This window comes from Salvia splendens, chromosome 8 (genome assembly GCF_004379255.2).
Source record: "Salvia splendens isolate huo1 chromosome 8, SspV2, whole genome shotgun sequence".
NCBI classification, from domain to species: domain Eukaryota; kingdom Viridiplantae; phylum Streptophyta; class Magnoliopsida; order Lamiales; family Lamiaceae; genus Salvia; species Salvia splendens.
The window spans coordinates 610887-630311 of NC_056039.1; the positions used below are offsets into that span (position 1 = coordinate 610887).

The 19425-nt window shown below is 38.3% G+C and overlaps 3 protein-coding genes across 3 annotated transcripts; 2 read left to right on the forward strand and 1 right to left on the reverse strand.

The window, feature by feature from the left end:
- Positions 1-1173: 1173 nt before the first annotated feature.
- LOC121743303 (probable boron transporter 6) lies at positions 1174-5034 on the forward strand. The gene is made up of 14 exons (XM_042136569.1): positions 1174-1295; positions 1858-1970; positions 2058-2140; positions 2222-2408; positions 2478-2616; positions 2687-2852; positions 2924-3090; positions 3196-3369; positions 3444-3539; positions 3608-3724; positions 3810-4123; positions 4206-4488; positions 4557-4748; positions 4822-5034. The coding sequence occupies exons 1-14, from the start codon at positions 1278-1280 to the stop codon at positions 4831-4833; spliced, it is 2061 nt and encodes a 686-aa protein (XP_041992503.1). The 5' UTR covers positions 1174-1277; the 3' UTR covers positions 4834-5034.
- Positions 5035-5407: 373 nt separating this feature from the next.
- LOC121743231 (potassium channel AKT1-like) lies at positions 5408-9730 on the reverse strand. The gene is made up of 12 exons (XM_042136471.1): positions 9330-9730; positions 8436-8792; positions 8302-8359; positions 7891-8208; positions 7555-7800; positions 7372-7470; positions 7261-7293; positions 7001-7183; positions 6716-6910; positions 6574-6649; positions 5923-6513; positions 5408-5752 (listed from the first exon to the last, which is right to left on the reverse strand). The coding sequence occupies exons 1-12, from the start codon at positions 9542-9544 to the stop codon at positions 5499-5501; spliced, it is 2625 nt and encodes an 874-aa protein (XP_041992405.1). The 5' UTR covers positions 9545-9730; the 3' UTR covers positions 5408-5498.
- Positions 9731-10968: 1238 nt separating this feature from the next.
- On the forward strand, positions 10969-14494 carry LOC121745100 (cytochrome b-c1 complex subunit 7-like). Its single transcript, XM_042138881.1, has 4 exons — positions 10969-11199; positions 11265-11422; positions 12011-12058; positions 13085-14494. The coding sequence occupies exons 1-4, from the start codon at positions 11103-11105 to the stop codon at positions 13151-13153; spliced, it is 372 nt and encodes a 123-aa protein (XP_041994815.1). The 5' UTR covers positions 10969-11102; the 3' UTR covers positions 13154-14494.
- Positions 14495-19425: the final 4931 nt, after the last annotated feature.

A 19425-nucleotide genomic window follows, 5' to 3' on the forward strand; every position in this document is an offset into this window, starting at 1 on the left:
GTAAAGAAAAGTTGGTTGAAAAAGTTAGTGGAATGTGAGACCCACTTTTTTATATTGATTTTATAATAAAATGTGAGTGGAGTGAGTTAGTGGAATGTGGGACCTACTACCATTTATGGTAAAAATGAAGAGTGACTCTTAATGGGGGACGGCCCAAAAAGGAAATTAGCGACTCTTATTCGGGGACGGAGGGAGTATTTTATTTTAATCTCTAATTTATAGAAACAATTATCTAAATATTTCATTTTAAATTTTAGAAACAATTATTTACTAGTATTGATATAAATTAGAAAGACGAGAATAAAATTATATATGTAAAAAGTTACTGATAATCTACTGATCCGATCAATAATCCTAATAAAAATATATACTAAAGAATATGAAATTGAAGGTCTAAGTTTGCTTTTTAAAACGCAATTAATCATTTTCATACCTTTTTTGTATTTTATTTTGATGTAAAATTAGTACTCATACTATATTACCTTGTCAATTTCATATGTACCTTCTAAAATTACCGAAAAAAGTAGTATACAAAATTTAAAAAAAACACAGTTGCGTAATTTTTCAATCTTTTCAAGACCTCAAATAACTTTGTTATATTTCTATAAAGTTTTTAAAAATGACTAAGCAAGAAAAAAAAAACACTTGGTTTTTACCCAAATCCCCAAATGAATGCCATGGATAAAAAGCGAAGATAACATCATTTTCCTATTTTTAGTTTCAGAATAGTGTTATCTAACTTTCTACCGATTGCATTGATTTTGATCATTTAAATGTTTTCTGCAGCGAAAAATCCCAATTTTATTTCACAATTAAATGATGAATATCAAGTCTTCTCGCAAATTCAGTTTTTCTAATGATATGTGGTATTAACAATTATATAAACAATTATTTCCAATACTGATTAAATATTCGTAGCTACAAAATAAAATAAATTAAAACAGTAACCTACATTTGGAGAGGCAGTTAATACGTACGGAGTACATGCTTTATTAAAAAAAAAAACTCTTTAAATTCTTAGTATAAAAATACAAAATGACGATTTAGGAAAAAAATTTAACTGGAAATCAAAAGTAGGTATTTGACCGAGCAATTTTATTCAGTAACACTTATCGCCGCTTTTTACGATTCAACAAATTTTTTAAAAGAAAAGTAGAAACATCAATTCTTGCGTTGAATCAATGCATGCAATCTCCACTTTCTCTTTCTCTTTCTCTGTAATCTGAATCTTTCTCTCTAAATACAAACTTTCGTGCATCAGCATCACTGCATTTCCCATGCATCAGAAGGAGGAGGTGAGTTTTTTCTTGTGTGTTATTTGGTTTCTCTGTTGCAAATTATCCAATCCCTGCTAGAAAGATTGAATCTTGATTACAACCCTCATCTTATTTTTTATAACTGTATTGAATCTTAAGTTTGCTTTGGTGTGTATGAATTTCACGTCAGTGTGTATGTGTGTGTTTTATGATTGATTGTATTTTTCTTGTAATTAGTGGAAAATTTCATGATTTTTTTCACTCAAAAAATTGGGGGGAAAATTGATGAATGGTTGAATTGATGGTCATGAATCTTGATTGAGATTGTTTTTTCTGATGTATTGTCTGATGTCTGATTTCACTCATTTTCACATAGTAATTCATTCATAAAATGTTTCTGAAATACCTTTGATTTGAGTTTAGGGATCACATTATCTTTCTATAGCAATCTTTATTAAATGTGTGTAATTATACATATCAAAATAGTTACTAATGAATCCTATGATCTTATATCTATCTATGGCAATCTTTATGTATATATGTGTGTGTGAATATGTACTGATCAAAAAACTTACTAGCTTATATGAATCTTCATTTGTAGTCTTGTGAAATGGATGGCCTAAAAACTCCTTTCAAAGGAGTGACTGATGATTTGAAAGGAAGGCTTAAATGCTACAAAAAGGATTGGCTCGATTCATTTAGTGCCGGTCCAAGGTCAAAATCTTCATTCTTGCTCGAAAATATCACTCTTTACAGCATAATGTGAATGCTTATCTTTGCTTCCGTACGCCACTTTTGCAGGATTTTGGCTCCAGCAGCATACATTTTCTTTGCCTCTGCTATCCCCGTGGTCGCCTTTGGGGAGCAGTTGAGTCGAGAAACAGGTCACTTTCGCAAAAAATTGATGGTGTTCGATGTTTTATGCAACAATGTCATTGAAAAGTTTGTGTTATTTTCATGTTAAGACGGGAGCTTGAGCACTGATGAGACGCTTATGTCTACTGCCATCTGTGGTGTCATCCACTCGATTTTTGGGGGGCAGCCATTGCTAATTGTAGGCGTTGCAGAGCCTACCATTATAATGTACTCGTATCTGTATAGTTTTGCCAAGAGCAACATAGGAAAAGATCTGTATTTAGCCTGGGCCGCGTGGTGAGAGATTTTTTGACTATTTCATAATTTTTTGATTGCACGTTTGATGGTGTCCTTTTATGTGAGCAGGGTGTGTGTGTGGACTGCATTGATTCTTTTCCTTCTCGCTATATTCAATGCTTGCACGATCATTACTCGTTTCACGAGAGTGGCAGGGGAGCTCTTTGGCATGCTGATATCCGTGCTTTTCTTGCAAGAAGCCATCAAGGTATATATACATACTACATTCCCCGCACATTCCTCAGTTTTTTTTGTAACTAGTAGTAGTCGAACCACAGGGTGTTGTGAGCGAGTTTCACGCCCCACAAGGCGAAAATGGCGAAGAAGAACAAAACCAGTTCGAATGGCTTTACATCAATGGATTACTCGCAGTTGTGTTCATGTTTGGTGTGCTAATCACTTGCCTGAAGTCAAGAAAGGCTAGGTCGTGGCGCTATGGCACAGGTACGGGAGATGTACGTGTCACTTAAAACCAGTGGCAGTTTAACTTTGTACCTTTTGTGTGTTTTTTGCAGCCATGATGAGGAGTTTCATCGCAGACTATGGTGTTCCATTGATGGTTGTGATGTGGACTGCCTTATCGTACAGTACACCGAGCAGACTCCCCTCTGAAGTTCCGAGGAGGCTGATCGGTTCGGCTCCTTGGAAGAAACAGTCGTTGCACCATTGGTCCGTGATCAAGGTAATAAACACTTGCATAGTTAGTCGAATCTCTCTAGAGTGTGTTGCTTACGTGATGTTAGAAAACGAGTATCTAACACATTAGAAAACGACATCAAATTTGCAGGACATGGGGAAGATATCAGTGGGCAATGTGTTTGCTGCCTTGATACCAGCAGTGATGATTGCGGGATTGTACTTCTTCGACCACAGTGTCGCCTCACAAATGGCTCAGCCGAAGGAATTCAATGTGCAGAATCCTCCGGCTTATCATTATGACATCTTGTTGCTTGGCTTCATGGTAAGTGTGATTGGTATCTTTAGCTTCAGGCATGGATTTGGCTGAGAATTTCTTTTATGAATACACGCACGCAGACTTTGCTTTGTGGGTTGATCGGGATTCCTCCTTCGAATGGGGTGCTTCCACAATCTCCTATGCACACGAGGAGTCTTGCAGTCCTCAAAAAGCAGGTGGGAACGCATTTTGTTGAATTAGAACCCATTTTTTTATTACTAAAAACGCATTCTCGGATCTGCAGGAGATGCAGAAGAAAATGATGAAGCGCGCAAAGGAAGGGATGAGCCAAAACGCGAGCCAGTTGGATATATACGGAAGAATGCATGCTGTGTTCGTTGAAATAGACAAGACACCTCCTGTAACGTCTCTGCCCCTCCTCTCGCCCTCGTTGATTTTCTAGTGTTTGGATTATAGTTAGTCATATATTTGTCATGTTTCTGCAGCACGCTGCACATAAAGATTTGGCAAATTTGAAAGAAGCTGTGTTGAAACACGATGGTCAAGATCGTGATCAAAAATTTGATCCCGAGAAGTGTCTTGATCTCCACTTGCCAATCCGAGTGAACGAGCAGAGGATGAGCAACTTGCTGCAGTCCGTGCTTGTCGGGATCGCCCTGTGCGCCATGCCCGTGATAAAGATGATACCAACCTCTGTCTTGTGGGGGTACTTCGCCTACATGGCCATCGAGAGCCTTCCCGGTAACCAGTTCTGGGAGAGGCTGCTGCTGCTGTTCGTCCCTCCACGTCGTCGTTTCAAGTAATAATCCCCGAGCCTCGTCTAATTTTCCAAAGGTTGAATCAATACCATAACTTGTGCATATGATATCTCGGTTTGGCAGGGTCATTGAGGAGTTCCACGCCTCGTTCGTCGAGTCTGTTCCTTTTAGATACATCGTGATGTTCACTCTCTTCCAATTAGCGTACCTTCTCTTCTGCTTTGGGATCACGTGGATACCTATTGCCGGGATACTATTCCCCTTGCCGTTTTTCCTTCTGATAAGCATAAGGGAGCATGTCCTGCCGAAGATGTTCCCGCCTTACTATCTGCAGCAGCTGGATGCAGCTGAGTACGAGGAAGTCGTGGGGCATCCGTTCCCTTCCAAGAGGGGGCAGCAGCACGAGGTACGTACGTGTGGTGGTGGAAACGACGTTTTTAGACTGAGCATGAGTTTAATGCTGTGGTGAAGCAGGATGAAGGAGGATTCACTGATACTGAAGATGAAGGATTGTCCCCTGATGTAACCGATGCGGAGATTTTAGACAACATGATAACTCATAGGGGGGAGATCAGGCACCGGTCGATGAGCTTCAGCGACAGGCACCAGTCGTTGAGCTTCAGCAACAGGCACCAGTCGATGAGCTTCAGTGACAGGCACCGCGAGGTCAGTGAAGAAAGGAAACAGGATGTGAGTTGGTTATGATTCTTGTGATGCATTTGTGTTGTTGTTGTTGCAGGTTGGAGGATAGTCTCCTAGACGGGGCAACGAGATGATGATGGACGAAGAGTCGAGAATTCCTCTGGACTCGGATTAGCTCTGCAGGAAGCTGCATTGCTGCTTCAAGCAGAGGAAATAAAGAAAGAAAAAAAAATGAAGAAGAACGTCAGCTTCTTTTGTTCATGTATGGTCATGATTTTTGTATGAGTAGTTTATTTGATCCATTTTTTGAACTGGTGTAACAGACCAACATCGTTTTTCTTGAAATAAAATTGATTTTACTGTGATATAAGGTGTTTTCGTAGTTCGAGCTCGAAATTGTAATAAGTCAGGTTAATTTTACAATTTTTATAAAATATTTTCGGACATTTTTTTGCATTTAATTAGTTTTTTGGTTAATTCGCAACATTCATGAATTTCGGGATATTTTTCGTATTTTCTAAACTTCGGGGTTTTTTAAAAAAATGAGTGAACAACAAATAAATAATCATATTTTGGAGTAGCTTTTGTTACGTCGAAATTGTCTTTTTTTTGTCGTCTTCTTGCTTTCTTTTTTCTTTATCTCTTCTTTTTCATTTATTTTGATCCAAAGTTCGGAATAAACTAATTAACTCAACTGTTTGTTGCATTTTTAAAAAAGAAGAGATTAAACCTACAGTCACATTACAAAAATGTTGCTACAGAAAAGACTACTCCTCAACTAGCCAAAAACAGATGATCACCATCTCTTATTACAGCCAAGTCTTCAATCAAGGCTCCATCTTCTGTAAGAATTCTTGTAGGAAGGAACCCAAACTTCTGAAAGCCCCATTCCATGAGCTCACTGAGAGATCCCGGCAAAATCACGACGACACCTTCAGCGTCGTCTCCGCTCCCTGCACGCCTCACAAACACTCTGATTTGTTTGAAAGGCGAGGAGAGAAGGGGAGGAGTCGTGATGATCATTCCTCCTGCATGATACCGAGACATCATCAGTGACATGTACTCTCTTCGTCCCGTTCAAATGAAGCATTTCTTTTCCAGTACGGGATTTTATTTAGTGTTGTTTAGAACATCCCGAACAGGAAACGTGTCATTTTGAATGGGGCGGAGGGCTTAGTGATTAATCTCACAAACTTACCATGACTAGGTGTACCGCCACTCGTTATGATCCCCGCCAGCGACTTCTGGAAGTCGCTGACACTGTATCTTGGGAGCGATGAGGAGGCTACTGTCTGAGGCGAGGAGCTCGGGTCTTCGTCATCCTTGACCCGAAGCAGCGAGGATTCACTTGCATGCTTCTTAAAGTAGGATGCCTCCTCTCTGTTAAGAGGAGGGAGAGACGTGGTCTTCTTAAGGGGTTGGATGGTATCAAACAGGGCTATAATCTCCTGGCGGCCTTTGTCGTGAGCCAAGGCGCGCGGCGCCCATCCGTGGGAGTCGGGGATATCTATGTCCGCGCCCTGCTCAATCAGGAACTTGACAGTGTCAAGCTTGTTCTGGTCTATCGCGGTGTGCATGGCTGTGGTGCCACTGCTGCTGAGGGACATCACATCCCCATTGAACTTGGTGATCTCTTTTAGTAGCTCTAAGTCGCCTATCTTGGCAGCATGGCAAGCGAACTCGCCTACATCGCCCGAGTCGAGTTTCGCCCCATTGTCAACGAGCAAATTGACCACATCCTCATGCTTCCCCAAGATTGCATCCCACAGAGGTACTTTCCCTTCAGAATCTGCAGAAACACATCAGTTTGGTTTTCCTTTTTTTAGCAAAATATATAGCAGAAAATTACCTCTTTTGTTAGGATCTGCTCCATTATCCAAAAGAAGAAGCACACACTCTTTGCCTCCATTTGAGGCTGCAAGATGCTGCATACACCAGCAACGAATGAAGTCTATCTTTACAACACATGATGCTAAAAATGTGCGTCTTACCAAAGCGTTGTGCCCTTCTCTGTCAAGCTCATTGGGGTCCAAGCCTCGTTTGAGCAAACGTTGCAGCAATAGGTCGTCCTGCCTTGCTGCTGCAAAACATAAGGTGAGAGGCATGTCCACTTTACCTTGAGCTAGCATGTGCTCCATGTCGGCCAAGATCTCTTGCATCACCGGATCATTCTGCTGTTTCAGATGCTACACGCAATGATATACAGCCCATACGGATCAGCAGGAATTGCATCATCTGATCTGATCAGATTAAGATGAACCAAAAAATTATCAAACCTCAACAAGATTGTTCATGATTATAGTCCCGTCTTCAAGGTTGGCTTGAAGCATATTGATGAGTGAAGAACGGCTCAAGCGGAGAAGCTGGCTCAGCCGTTTCGTTTGTACAGTGCAGACATGAGGCCGGTAGCAGAGAACACCTACTTCTCCATAAACGTCCCCTTTTTGCTCTTCAACCACCTTGTGTTGTGACATAAATCAACATCAAACCTTATCATAATAAAGGATGGAATTTCATCAGAAATAGACTTACTTACCACTTTACCTCCATTTTTGTCTTTGATAAGCTCCTGCAACCAAAGGAACAGCATCAGAACACACACACGCACACACGCACACAGGGGGGGGGGGAGAGAGAGAGAGTGTACCACTGCACCAGTAACCATAATGTACATATCAGTAGGTGCCTCATTCTGCAATATTATATCTTCTCGGGGAGGAAAATACTCGCCCTTCATCTCAGAGACCTTTGCAAGATTGAATCATCATCTAGGTCAAGAACATGAAAATCTAGCTAAAAATGAAATGAGGCCATCAATCCGAAACATTACCAGCTGAAAGAGAAGATCTTTCGACACCCCTTGAAACAGATACACCTTTTCAACAAGGGGGTAAAACAGAAAATGCAAAATGCTCGAGCGTATCGCCTTTGGGAGAGCCTCAAGAGTTTCTTGCTGCTGCAGCCCTTCTGAATCAGTTCTATACGTCAAGCTCAAGTGCGCTAGCATCTGTTCCTGCAAGCGTTCGGGCAGTCGGTTCCTCCTTGCGAAGCTTGATGCCGTCTCAATTGTCTCTCTCTAGAAACACACAAATCCATATTCACTTTGAAGCACACAAGCTAACAAATCCATAACAAAAAAAAGCAAAACTTCAGATGTAATACTCACAAACTTCCTAGTTTTAAATGTTGCTTGAACAATCATGTTGGTCATGTTTCCTATGACGTATGAGTTCATCCCAATGTTGAGAAACACATAGAAAATGGTGAAGATCATCTCCTCTTTGTTCACAGGATGATAATCACCGTAGCCAGTGGTGGTGGCAGTGATGCTCGACCAGTACACTGCTATCACATACCGATGAAACAAAGAATACTGCGCAAAATCTTCATTCACGGATCCAATCCACGTCTTTGTTGGATCAGGGTGTCTATCAGCAAGAAGGTAGAAGAAGCAACCAGCAGCATGAATCTCAAAGAGAACTACCTACAATGGAAAGCATAGCTAGCTCTTAAATGTGAATTCCAAATCCTCAAAGCACCACAAATACATAAACCATAATATCCCCGAAACACTCACGCATGTAAGCTTTGCAATCCGAACAACGTAGTAGTTACGGTTCCTGTCTTTCTCCCATCTGCGTCAGATGACAAACCAATGCATCAGTAAACCTAATAATTCAAAAAAAAGCTCAGTGAAGCATATTTCTTCACCTCTGAAACATGGCACTGGCTCGTCTGAGACGCCAGAGGCGAAGTATACTAACATAGGTATACGCATTAGGCATGATTTTCTGAGCAAGCTGTGAGGGCATTGTGGAGATCACATCAAAGATGAGCCATGTTTTGGCATATCTCAATGCAATCATCTTATGATCATCGACTAGGAGGTATGTTGACTTGTCAAGGTAGGCCACGAAGAATGTTAGAACGATATCAATGGCGAAGAATCCATTGACAACGTTGTCTGCGATGCCCAAAGGCCCATTGTGCTCTATAGTGAAGCTGAATTCGAAAGGGGACATCCATGCTGTGTAGAAAACTAGTATGATCAGCAATCTCTCCCAGTATCTGCAACCATCATTCACAAATTTTTAAGTCATCAGCAAAAGAAGTTGACAAAGCACATTAAAATATGGACAAACCATAAGCAAGGAAACAAATCAAGCTAAGAGAATTTCAACTCATCAACAAAGAAATTGACAAAGCACAATCGGATCTGGCCAAATCATGAGCACGGAAACAAATCTAGCTAAAGGAATTGAAAAATAACTGCTCTAACAGGAGAACTAATCTCAACAGCACCACTCCGAGTCATTGAGCCTCTCAATGACAGCACCGATGTTACAAACCAAACACGAAAAACTCATCCCAGAAGAATTGTCTATCAAAGACAGTCCAAAAAAATTGTCAGAGCATTAGCCAAATCATGATCAAGGAAACAGAGCTAAGAAATCGACAATGCACTATCAAATATCGCCAAATCATGAGCAATCAAACACACAACAAACCAATTGAGAGCATTAAATCAACATAAGCAATCCAAATTAGGGAATTAGGTCAAACCACGAGCTAGCAAAAACAAAACCGAGATGAAATTAAGCGAACCTATAGCGCGGATCGAGCGAGGAGATGACGAAGGATCGGAGCTTGGGCTTCCATGGGGCATGGACGCCGAGGGCGGGGAGGATGTCGCTGGAGACGCTGTGGTAGCTCCGATCATCGGCGGAAGCTCTCTCGATTTCGCTCTCTATCTCGGCGATTTTGCTCATCGAGCCCATCCCCGCATCCCAGCTGTTTTTGCGATGCTTTTGCCGCCCCATCTCGCGTCCCTCACTCTCTCTCTCTCTCTCTCTCTCTCTGTGATTATTCTCGTGCGAATTCTGCGCCTAATTTCGCCATGAAAAGCAACGGTGCATGCAGGAAAGCAGAAAGAAGCTACGTACCATTCATTTCTGTTTCCATTTTTGGGTATTTATAGTTTTCAATTTTGAAAGAGAGAGGGAAGAGAAACTTTCTTTTGTCAAGATTAATAAACGAATTAGGGTTTTGTTTATAGGTTAATGAATTTAATTTTTGATTGTGTGATTTGAACTCGAGATGTTTGGCTTCAAACATGATCACTTTATTAATAGGAATGAATTAGGCCTTCTTTTATAATCAAATGAGATTAGATAGGAATGGAATGAAATGACAATTTCTTTACATTTTCTTTGTAATTAAATTTCATTTTCTTTTTCATTCTATCGTATTAAGCAAACGAATAAAATGGAATATGAATTACATTTTATTCCATTATATACCTAAAATGGTCTTTATCTTTTATTTTTTGAAATGGTTAAACACAATTTTAAAATTTTCTATTATAAGTAGTGTGTAGTATTATTTTTTAATTACAATTCGCACACACTATCGAGCCCACGCACTCGACTCCAACCACGATGCGGACCACTCAACACTAGTAGGCTCGTCATAGGCCCACACGGCATCAGACTCCTTGCAATCGTCTTCCTCTCTCTGCCCAAGCGCAACATTAGACGGTTCATGCATTTTCTGGATTACTCTTGATTCGCATATCTTACTAAATCGGAATAATTAAACTGATGTAGTCGAATCGAGTGTATTATAAGCTTATTTTCGAGTTTTCTTTGTTGATTATGGTTTTTAGGCAACTATTTAAACGCATGTATATCTCGTCTTTTACGAATATAAGAAAAATGGATTGATAAGCTTTCCACACTTATATCATCTTCGTCTCTCCTTTCTTTCTCCGATCCTGGTTATCTAAACTCAACACGGGAAACACTTCTAGTCGACGGCTCATCGACGCACTCTCCGATACCACCCCACAGCATACAAGTATATAACGCACTTGAGATCATCCGAACTCCAAATTATTTGTTAGGACTAAAATAACTTATAAAATGAATTTCGCTTTGTTGTCAAAATAATTTATTGTAGTATAATATAAGGATTGGTACATGCTTGATCAATTCGGACCGGGATGTGGGGGTCCTTAGAGTTGGGGTTTAACTTTTTTGCATGAGTACATGCTTAATCAATAAATATACGTTTATCTGAGGAATTATAAATTCGTAAATATCCATTGAAATAAATAATGAATTCGCTGAAATTATTTTTATTAAGAATAAAACATTTGTGACTAATTTTTTTTTGGTAAAACTGTTAATATATTTATACGCATTCACTTCTCTTCAGTTCGATTTTGTCCGGTTCTGTACAATTTCATACAGTAGCATGCCTTCCACATCACCTCGCTGAAAAGTCGCCAAATTCCGTTCACAAATTATCAAAAGCTCAAAACTCAGAACGCACAAAGCAAAAAAATTACCAAAGAAAACTTCTGAGAGAGAGGCAAAAATGGCGTCGGCCTTGTCCAAATGGCTTGTAGATCCGAAGCGCAACCCCCTAGCTGCACTGCACATGAAAACCATTAAAACTCGCCTGAGCAGATACGGTACCGATTTATTGTTTATGTTTTTACTTTTGCGTTTGTTGATGAGTTTGTGATGTGGAAATTAGGGCTACGGTATGACGATTTGCACGATCCAATGTACGACCTGGATATAAAGGAGGCGCTGAATCGGCTCCCGAAGCAGGTCGTGGACGCGAGGAATCAACGCCTCAAGCGCGCTATGGATCTCTCCATGAAGCACGAGTATCTCCCCGAAGATCTTCAGGTGAATAATTTTTATTGGATTGAGCTTTTTCATTATCTGTTTTGATGATTTCGTGATACTGCAGTTTGAGTGATGAGAAAATATAGGCGCCTGAATATTGTGTCAGTATGTATATCTATGTGTATCTGTGTGCATTATTTGAGCTGAATATATGAATTATGGTTGTTAATCTCTTGTATGTGCATTCCTGTTATTAGCAATAATCGGCTTGTTAGGTGTCTAGAAATATATGTACAATGCTATGGAAACAGAACTGTTTACTTTTTCATTTTCGAAATTGTGATGTTTTAGCCATATAATCTTCAGCTTTCTTTGTTGATATCCATGTGCGCTTTCGCCTTTTCGATTGGGTACGTGGTTCATGTTATCCTCTTTCCGGAATCCCGACCTACAATCATATAATGTGCCCACATTAAGCATGATTCTCTGATATAATTACTTCATGAGTTTTTTTTTATAGAACTATCCTGTTGTAACATTGCTCTAGCAGATGCTTGTCAATTTGCTTGATACTGATGGTATTTTGCATCGATGAAAGGAAGTGTTACGAGCTTATGCTTGATTAACTTTTCTTTTTTCCATTCTCAGGCTATGCAAACTCCATTTACGCCCTATCTACAGGAGATGCTGGCTCTTGTAAGTGCCTCTTGTGACTTATATTCTCTCTACCGCATGAAATGCTCCTGCTTATGCTTATTTTTGGTGGTTTTCTGATTTCCAAAACACTGCTTTTCACTCTTCGTGAGGTTAGTATAGCGGTTTTACTTCTCTATATATAGACTATATTATGTCCTACCATCTGTAAGGTTTCTGATTGCTATGAAAAATTGTTTCCCAAATCCATTGCAGCTCAGCTATACTGACATTTTAGTTTTGCTTCAATCATGTTGTTCCTTGTTTCTGCATTCTAGTTTTGGAATCAGTTGTTGTTCATCTTACTTCTCGTTTGTATCTTTCTGATCATGGCTGGACTTGCTAGAGATAATTTTGTGAATAGTCGTAAAAATAATGTTGTCCGACCAAAAATAGATGATATCGAGGCAGGAACTGCCTTATCAAAGTTGTACGATGGATTTTGGATTCCCTATTATGTTTTCTCAGAAAATCTAACAGTTGAAGTTAAACAAAAGAGAGAGATGACAGTACAGTCAATGTTATCAAATAGCGGATATGGCGGCGCCATGGCGCTATGGCATGGCGTTCTGTGGTGGAAATGCCATAGCAACATGGCGCTGCCATAGCACCGCCATATCCGCCATTTGACAACATTGCGTGTGTACTGCATTTAGGAATGAGGCATTATGCAAGAAACATGGATGTTAGAGCTGTATTTTATGCTTTATTAATTGTTTTAAGAGTTTTAGATGTTATATTTTTGTTATTTTCCAATTTTTGAATTATGTATAAATAATAAGTATTATTTTATTTATTTAATTATTGACCGCCATATCGGCATATCTGCCATACTAATACGCCATATCCTTGTGGCGGTTTTTAGGCGAACCGCCGTACGCCGCCATGCGAGATTGATAACACTGAGTACAGTATAAATCATGGCCATTCGTGTCTCTGATTTTGTATATTCTTGCTTCCATTTACATCTTATATGGGGTTTTTCTGCAGAAAGTATTGATTGACCCTTCACTTGTGGTGACTCTACAGGTTCAGAGAGAGAGAGCTGAGCGCGAAGCACTTGGTGCCTTGCCCCTCTACCAGCGCACACTTCCTTGAGTTCACATCTCACCTTCCCCGGGCGGCCTGTGACTGAACAACACACTTACTTTGATTCAATAAGGACCAGTCGTCCCAGTCCTTTTTCTGGGAATGACAGACTTATTATTGTTTGAACGGATTCTGCTTTCAATTAATACCCAGTGAGCAATAATTAGAGCATCCACAATGGCGGATGTCCCGGCGGACGTCGGACCGGCGTGCCGGACGTCCGCCATTAGGCAGCATGCATACGGATACGGACGTCCGCTGCGGACACTGGAGTTCCGCGGCTTTCTGGGACGTCCGTTGGGATGTCCGCCATTGCGTTGACACGACGGACGTCCCGATTTTTTTATTGTTTTTTGTGGATGTCCGTCGGGATGTCCGCCATTGTGTAGTGGGATGTCTTTATGACGTGGCAAGAGGTGTTTTTGGGAAGTCCGCCGGGACATCCGTCCCATTGTGGATGCCCTAAACTCCCTCATTTTGGAAGTTTTTGGTTCACATTTGTAGTTTAATTTATGCAAACAAGGATTAGCATGTGTTTTTTCTGTCCAATTTCTGGGAATTCACATATTCAATCCTCTCTTTGTGTTGAATTTAGTATTTTTCTTAAATTGATGAAATGAAAATGCATAAATGTTCCTAAGTTTGTCTGCCCCCTTTGTTTCATTTACTTAGTGTAAAACATAGAGCAATATTAATAAATCTGACATTAAATATTCTCTGGCTATGTTTGGATGGTTCTTCTCATACATATATTCATGTTCTTGAGTATAGTCTCTATCATATCTATCCCCCTCGGAAACTAACATTACCGACCGCTCTTCCTAGGGAGAAGGGACCTTGCTTGTGGGCCTTTATGATGATGGGCTCGATCCATGAGACTCTAAGCCGGTGGGACACACCGGCGTTGTGAAGTCCAATGGATGGCTAGTGGGGCACAAGGGAGTTGCGATCCCCATCGGAGAAGTGAAGTCCAATGGGCTTTGAATTGCTGAGAATCCATCAGGTGCAGGCAATCCGGACACCGGCAGGGAATATGGATCGGGAAATCCAGCCAGAAACCCCGGTGTTTCCATTTTCGTCTCATTCTCGTATAGTGTTTCGGTCCCAGGAGGGCAGGTTTGTGGGAATAGTGCAGGGCTTGAAACCATGGTTTGTGTAGAATTCAATGTGGAGTAGCCCCCTTCAATTGCCATCACCTAAACAGGAACATGCATCATGTGTGAGACCCTTAAAAACACACACACACACACACACGAGTTACCTGAATTTGATTTTGTAGTGTCTTTATGTATTTTATAGCATCATCAAATGTGGACAGTTTGTCTCTCTTGAAAAATGAGATTAGTATCAGAACATGTCAGCTAAATTAAGCTATTCGAAACACATAAACAAACACACACACTAAATTAAGTCAACCGATGTGTGTGTGTGTGTGTGTGTGACAATTCTACCTTACTGCAATTGGGAATGAGTTCTTGAAGAGTCTTCATCTTAAGCTTGAGTCTCTCCCTCCTTAACTGTTCATATGCACAACGTAAAAAGTTAAACCCAAATAATCAAGTTTCTCTAAATTCAATTCATTTGACATCAAACAACCACTATTTGCAAGGGCATTCTTATCATTTTTTTTTCCTTTCAATATTTGAAATCAAACTGATACACGTATTAGTAGGGATGTAATCAAATGCTAACCATCTTAATATGCTATTTGCTAACTGAATCAACACATTATATTAAAAATATCTAACATAAAAACTCATAAACCATAATGGAGTATCATTTTAATTCTCATCAACCAGTCTCTAACTAAATACAGTAATTCTGTTTGTACTCATTTATGACATTCTAATATATGCATGACTTCAAACAACACACGATCTCTTACCAAACTAAAAATCACACACTACCAATCAGAAATTAGATTAATATACTACTACAAGTATTATAACTCAAAAGAAAACTCACCCTTTCACTGTGGCTACGAGACTGAGTGGAACGAGTCTTATTAAGTTTCTTGATTTTATTACTCATTTCAGAATCCCCCTTCACACCATCTTCCTCCAACTGCAAATTCAACAATAAAATAAAATTGTACAAAAATGAAACTATAACACTATATATTGTAGCCCACCTCTCCATGTGATGATGCTTCCTCTCTCTCATCGAAACTTTTAGAATTGGTATCTTCATTGCCTTCAAACTTATAATAATTCGAATCTCCTCCTTTGTAAAATATTGGAGAAGTTGGCGTGTTTTGATGCCATGATCTTTGCTCTGCATTGCTCATTTCTTCGAAATTGAACAAAATCACTCTCAAGCGTGTAGTGTGTGTCAGTGTGTCTAGAATTTTATTTGCTTCAAAATAGACTGACTAATAGAAGGCGGTTTTGAATCCTAGTTAATGTTATGTATACTGTGTGTGTGCGCGTGGAATTTTGTTATTTGTAAATAAATCTCATGGGCCCATTTTATGAAGTAGTACTAAGATGGGCCTTGAAAATTTGTAAATAATGTTAAAAGGAATTAATAATATAAAAAATATGTAGGTTTTTTTTTTGAAAAATTGTTAAATAGAGATGAAATTCCGCCTTGGAAAAAAAGGTGGACCATGGGATTTTGCTAGAGTAAACACGTAGCAAATTTTCTACAGTAAATATTTTTTTAACATTTTTTATTATTTAAGTATTCTTTTAATTGACCCACTACTTATTCAGGTAGCATTTGGTTCAAATTAGCCTTTATTTTTTTAATTGCATATATACACATAAATTAGAAATAATTTTCAGTCTTTGATTAGGAATTTTATGGTGTATTTGTCCTCTTGTTGCATGAATTTGAGACAAGGGTCCAAATTCCGATCTCTTAGGTAACAAAATTTTTAATTTTATAATTCACGTCAAATTCATTGTTAATAGTAGTTTATAGTCTTAACTCTTTTTATAATTCTAGTTGTTCTAGTCTAACTCAGAGGAAGTACATCAATAGTGTGTATTACTGTATTCAAATATACCCAAAAATCGTGCTCCCTCCGTCCCACCACAATTGATGGATTTCTTTTAAGCAAGTGATTTAAAAAATTATATATATTGAGTTAAAGTGAAGAGAATAAAGTATGAGAGATGAAAAAGTAAAAGAGAAAAAGAGATAATAAAGTAAAAGATATGGAATAAAGTAAGAGAGTATTAAAGTTTTGTCTTTTGTTAAAAAAGGAAATTGATCACTTGTGATGGGACAACTTAAAATGGAAAAAAAAACTTAAAATGGAAAGTTGATCACTTGTGGTGGGACGGATAGCTTATTCTTCACATATTATGTAGGTTTGTAGATTTAGAGGAAGTCCGACCGAGAATAAGCTATGAACCTAAAAACTACTTTGAAGATCAGTCACATTATATCTTATATTGTGCATGTTGTTAGAATTATTGACTTTAATAATGATAATTTAGCCAATTCATCATACCATGTTAAAGATCGAGATATCATCTCTGAATACATAGTTCGAGATGGCAATGTCAAATTGGTTTTTCAAATTTTATTTTATTTTATTTATGCAAGCTGAATATCAAGTATCAACCCTAGTTTTTTTTAATTGCGTGAAAAATAATATTCAGAATTGTAGCTTCTATCTCCCTGACAATTTGGCCCCTAGATTTGCACAAAATTTTTTCCTATATATGGATCTACAAAATATTTAAAGGGACAAATATATCTTGTTGTTTACCACTAATTTAGGAAAGTAAGCCTAAAAATAACAGTGAGCGACAATACATATTCACTTACCTACAAAATATATAAATCATACTTATTTGATAAATATTTTAGAGTTCTTGAAAATTATAAATAATTTTCATTTTAACTAAAAATAGGTTATTCCCCATCATAATCTATTATTTAAATAAGTGATTCATAGTTTAATTATTTTTTTAATTGAACCGCTTCGCAGTTCGGTGTTTTAATTGCAACAATTATTTAAATTCTACTAGAATTCTAGACTCGCTAGAATGAATAGGTTATTCCCCATCATAATCTATTATTATGTTCCATTCCTATTCCTGACTGATTATTCTTAGTAATGAATAGTAAGACTAATTAAATTAAATATATATTAATAATTTTTTATTGTTTATTGCATCTGCAGAGAATCTAAATCGTTCCTCGCAATAATAAACAAATAAAAAGCTCCAATCATTCATCTAGGCAAATAATTAATCAACATCCCAAAAAAAAGTTTAAATGGTCATACCAAAAAAAAGCCTAAACTTTATTTAAGTAAGTAGAAGCACCATGTGATTGTCCAGACTTAGTCATTTGGGAGAGTTGATGGTGGGAATCCAAAATAAGAAATTCCATTAGCATACATCGGTTCGAATTGTGATTCCAGACTACCCATTGATGATTGAAAAAACCATGGATTATATACTCCTATGGGAAAACCATAGGGCTGAGTTAGGGCTGAAGACTTGATCCCTTGATGCCACATCATCGGCGAATGACGCATAATATGACTAGTTTCGGTCGACATTATCTGTCAGTATTAACGGAATGAATCATGTTTGTTAAATTCTCTAAATTCTGTCCCACATCGACTTGGTGAAGATCCCATCTAATCTATATAAGTGTGGATAACCCTCCCCCTTATGAGGCCTTTTAAGGGGGAGGGTTATCCACACTTATATAGATTAGATGTGATCTTCACCAAGTCGATGTGGGACAGAATTTAGAGAATTTAACAATGTTATAAAATGGAATTAAAATCTAATGTTATAATATAAGGTTGTGAGAAGGTTATAAAATACCTCAACTAGATGTTGTAACGTTTTTATGTACTTGGTCACATCATCTATGGTTGACGCTTGGTCCTTCTAAATCATTCAAAATATATATATATATATATATATATATATATTTATATTAATGAAATACTATGAAATTAGTTTTGGTTATAATCAAGAAAATGAGAGTGTGATTATACCTTATTGGAGTTGGGAATCATTTCTTGGAGAGTTGCCATTTTTTGATTAATTTTTTTCCTCCGCAGCTGTTCATAAATATACAGATATAATATCGAAAATAATAAATTAAAAAGGCTGTTGTAACATTAACAATCGGATGTTTTCTATCTTAAATTTGTGTGAACTTACTATGTGTATCATATCGAAGACATAACACAAACTGGTCTGTAATAAATTTTTTTAAAAATACACACTTGAATATTTTCTTTTAGTTTTAGTAGTAAAATTATATCGCTCACCCTCTCATGTAGGTTATGTGCTTCGGTCGAACGTGGTCTCTTACGTCGTATTGTTTCTTCGTCGGCCATCTCCTTCCGTTCATCTCTCTACAAATAAATAACACATGCCCAACCATGCATTGTGACACACGACACGACACGACACGACACGACCTACTAATGAGACAAAACACGAGATACTAAATACGACTTACATGAATTTTTGTGGTGTGGGCGATGATATTGGACCCAATTGTGTGTGCATAGGTAACAATAATGATTGAGGTGAAGTCATTTTATAGTTTAATCTACAAAATAATTTCGATTATCAAACTTATTTTTGTCTACGCTTTAATTTCATATACTAGTAAACAATAAGTATATAAAATGAATACTAGTAATATAAGAGCATCAGCACTGGCGGACGTCGCCGCAGAATTCCCACCGGCGTGCGAGAATTCCGTGGCGGACGTCCGCCACTGTGCGTAGCATGCACGGATACGGAATTCGTCGAGAAATTCGCAGTTTCGGGGCGTTCCGCGGAATTCCGCGGGGAATTCCGTGCAGACGTCCGTCGTTGCGTTGACTCCCACGGACGTCCGTGTGGAATTCTCGTTTATTGAATTAAATGTTTTTTTTATTTCTATAAATTATTGAAATGTTTTTTTTTAATTTGGTGAAATGTACTTTTATTTTTTTAATGGAATTTTTCCCTATTTGTGTCGAAATTTTAATTCTGTTATTTGTTTAATTCCGGAAATTGTTTAATTTGTGAATTTGTGAATTTTTTTTATTGTGGGAAGTCCGTCGGGAATTCCGCGGGAAATTCCTCCACTGTGCAGTGAGAAGTCCGTATGACATGGCAGTGCATTGAAAAATCCGTATGACATGGCAGTGCATTGAAAAATCCGTATGACGTGGTAGAAGGTGTTTTTAGGGATTCCGGTGGGAGCTCCGCGCCACTGTTGAAGCTGTAAACTTTATTTTTATCTCTACAAATTCATCCTAAAAATATTTATCCAAGCAATATTATCAAACATGCCCCTGACAA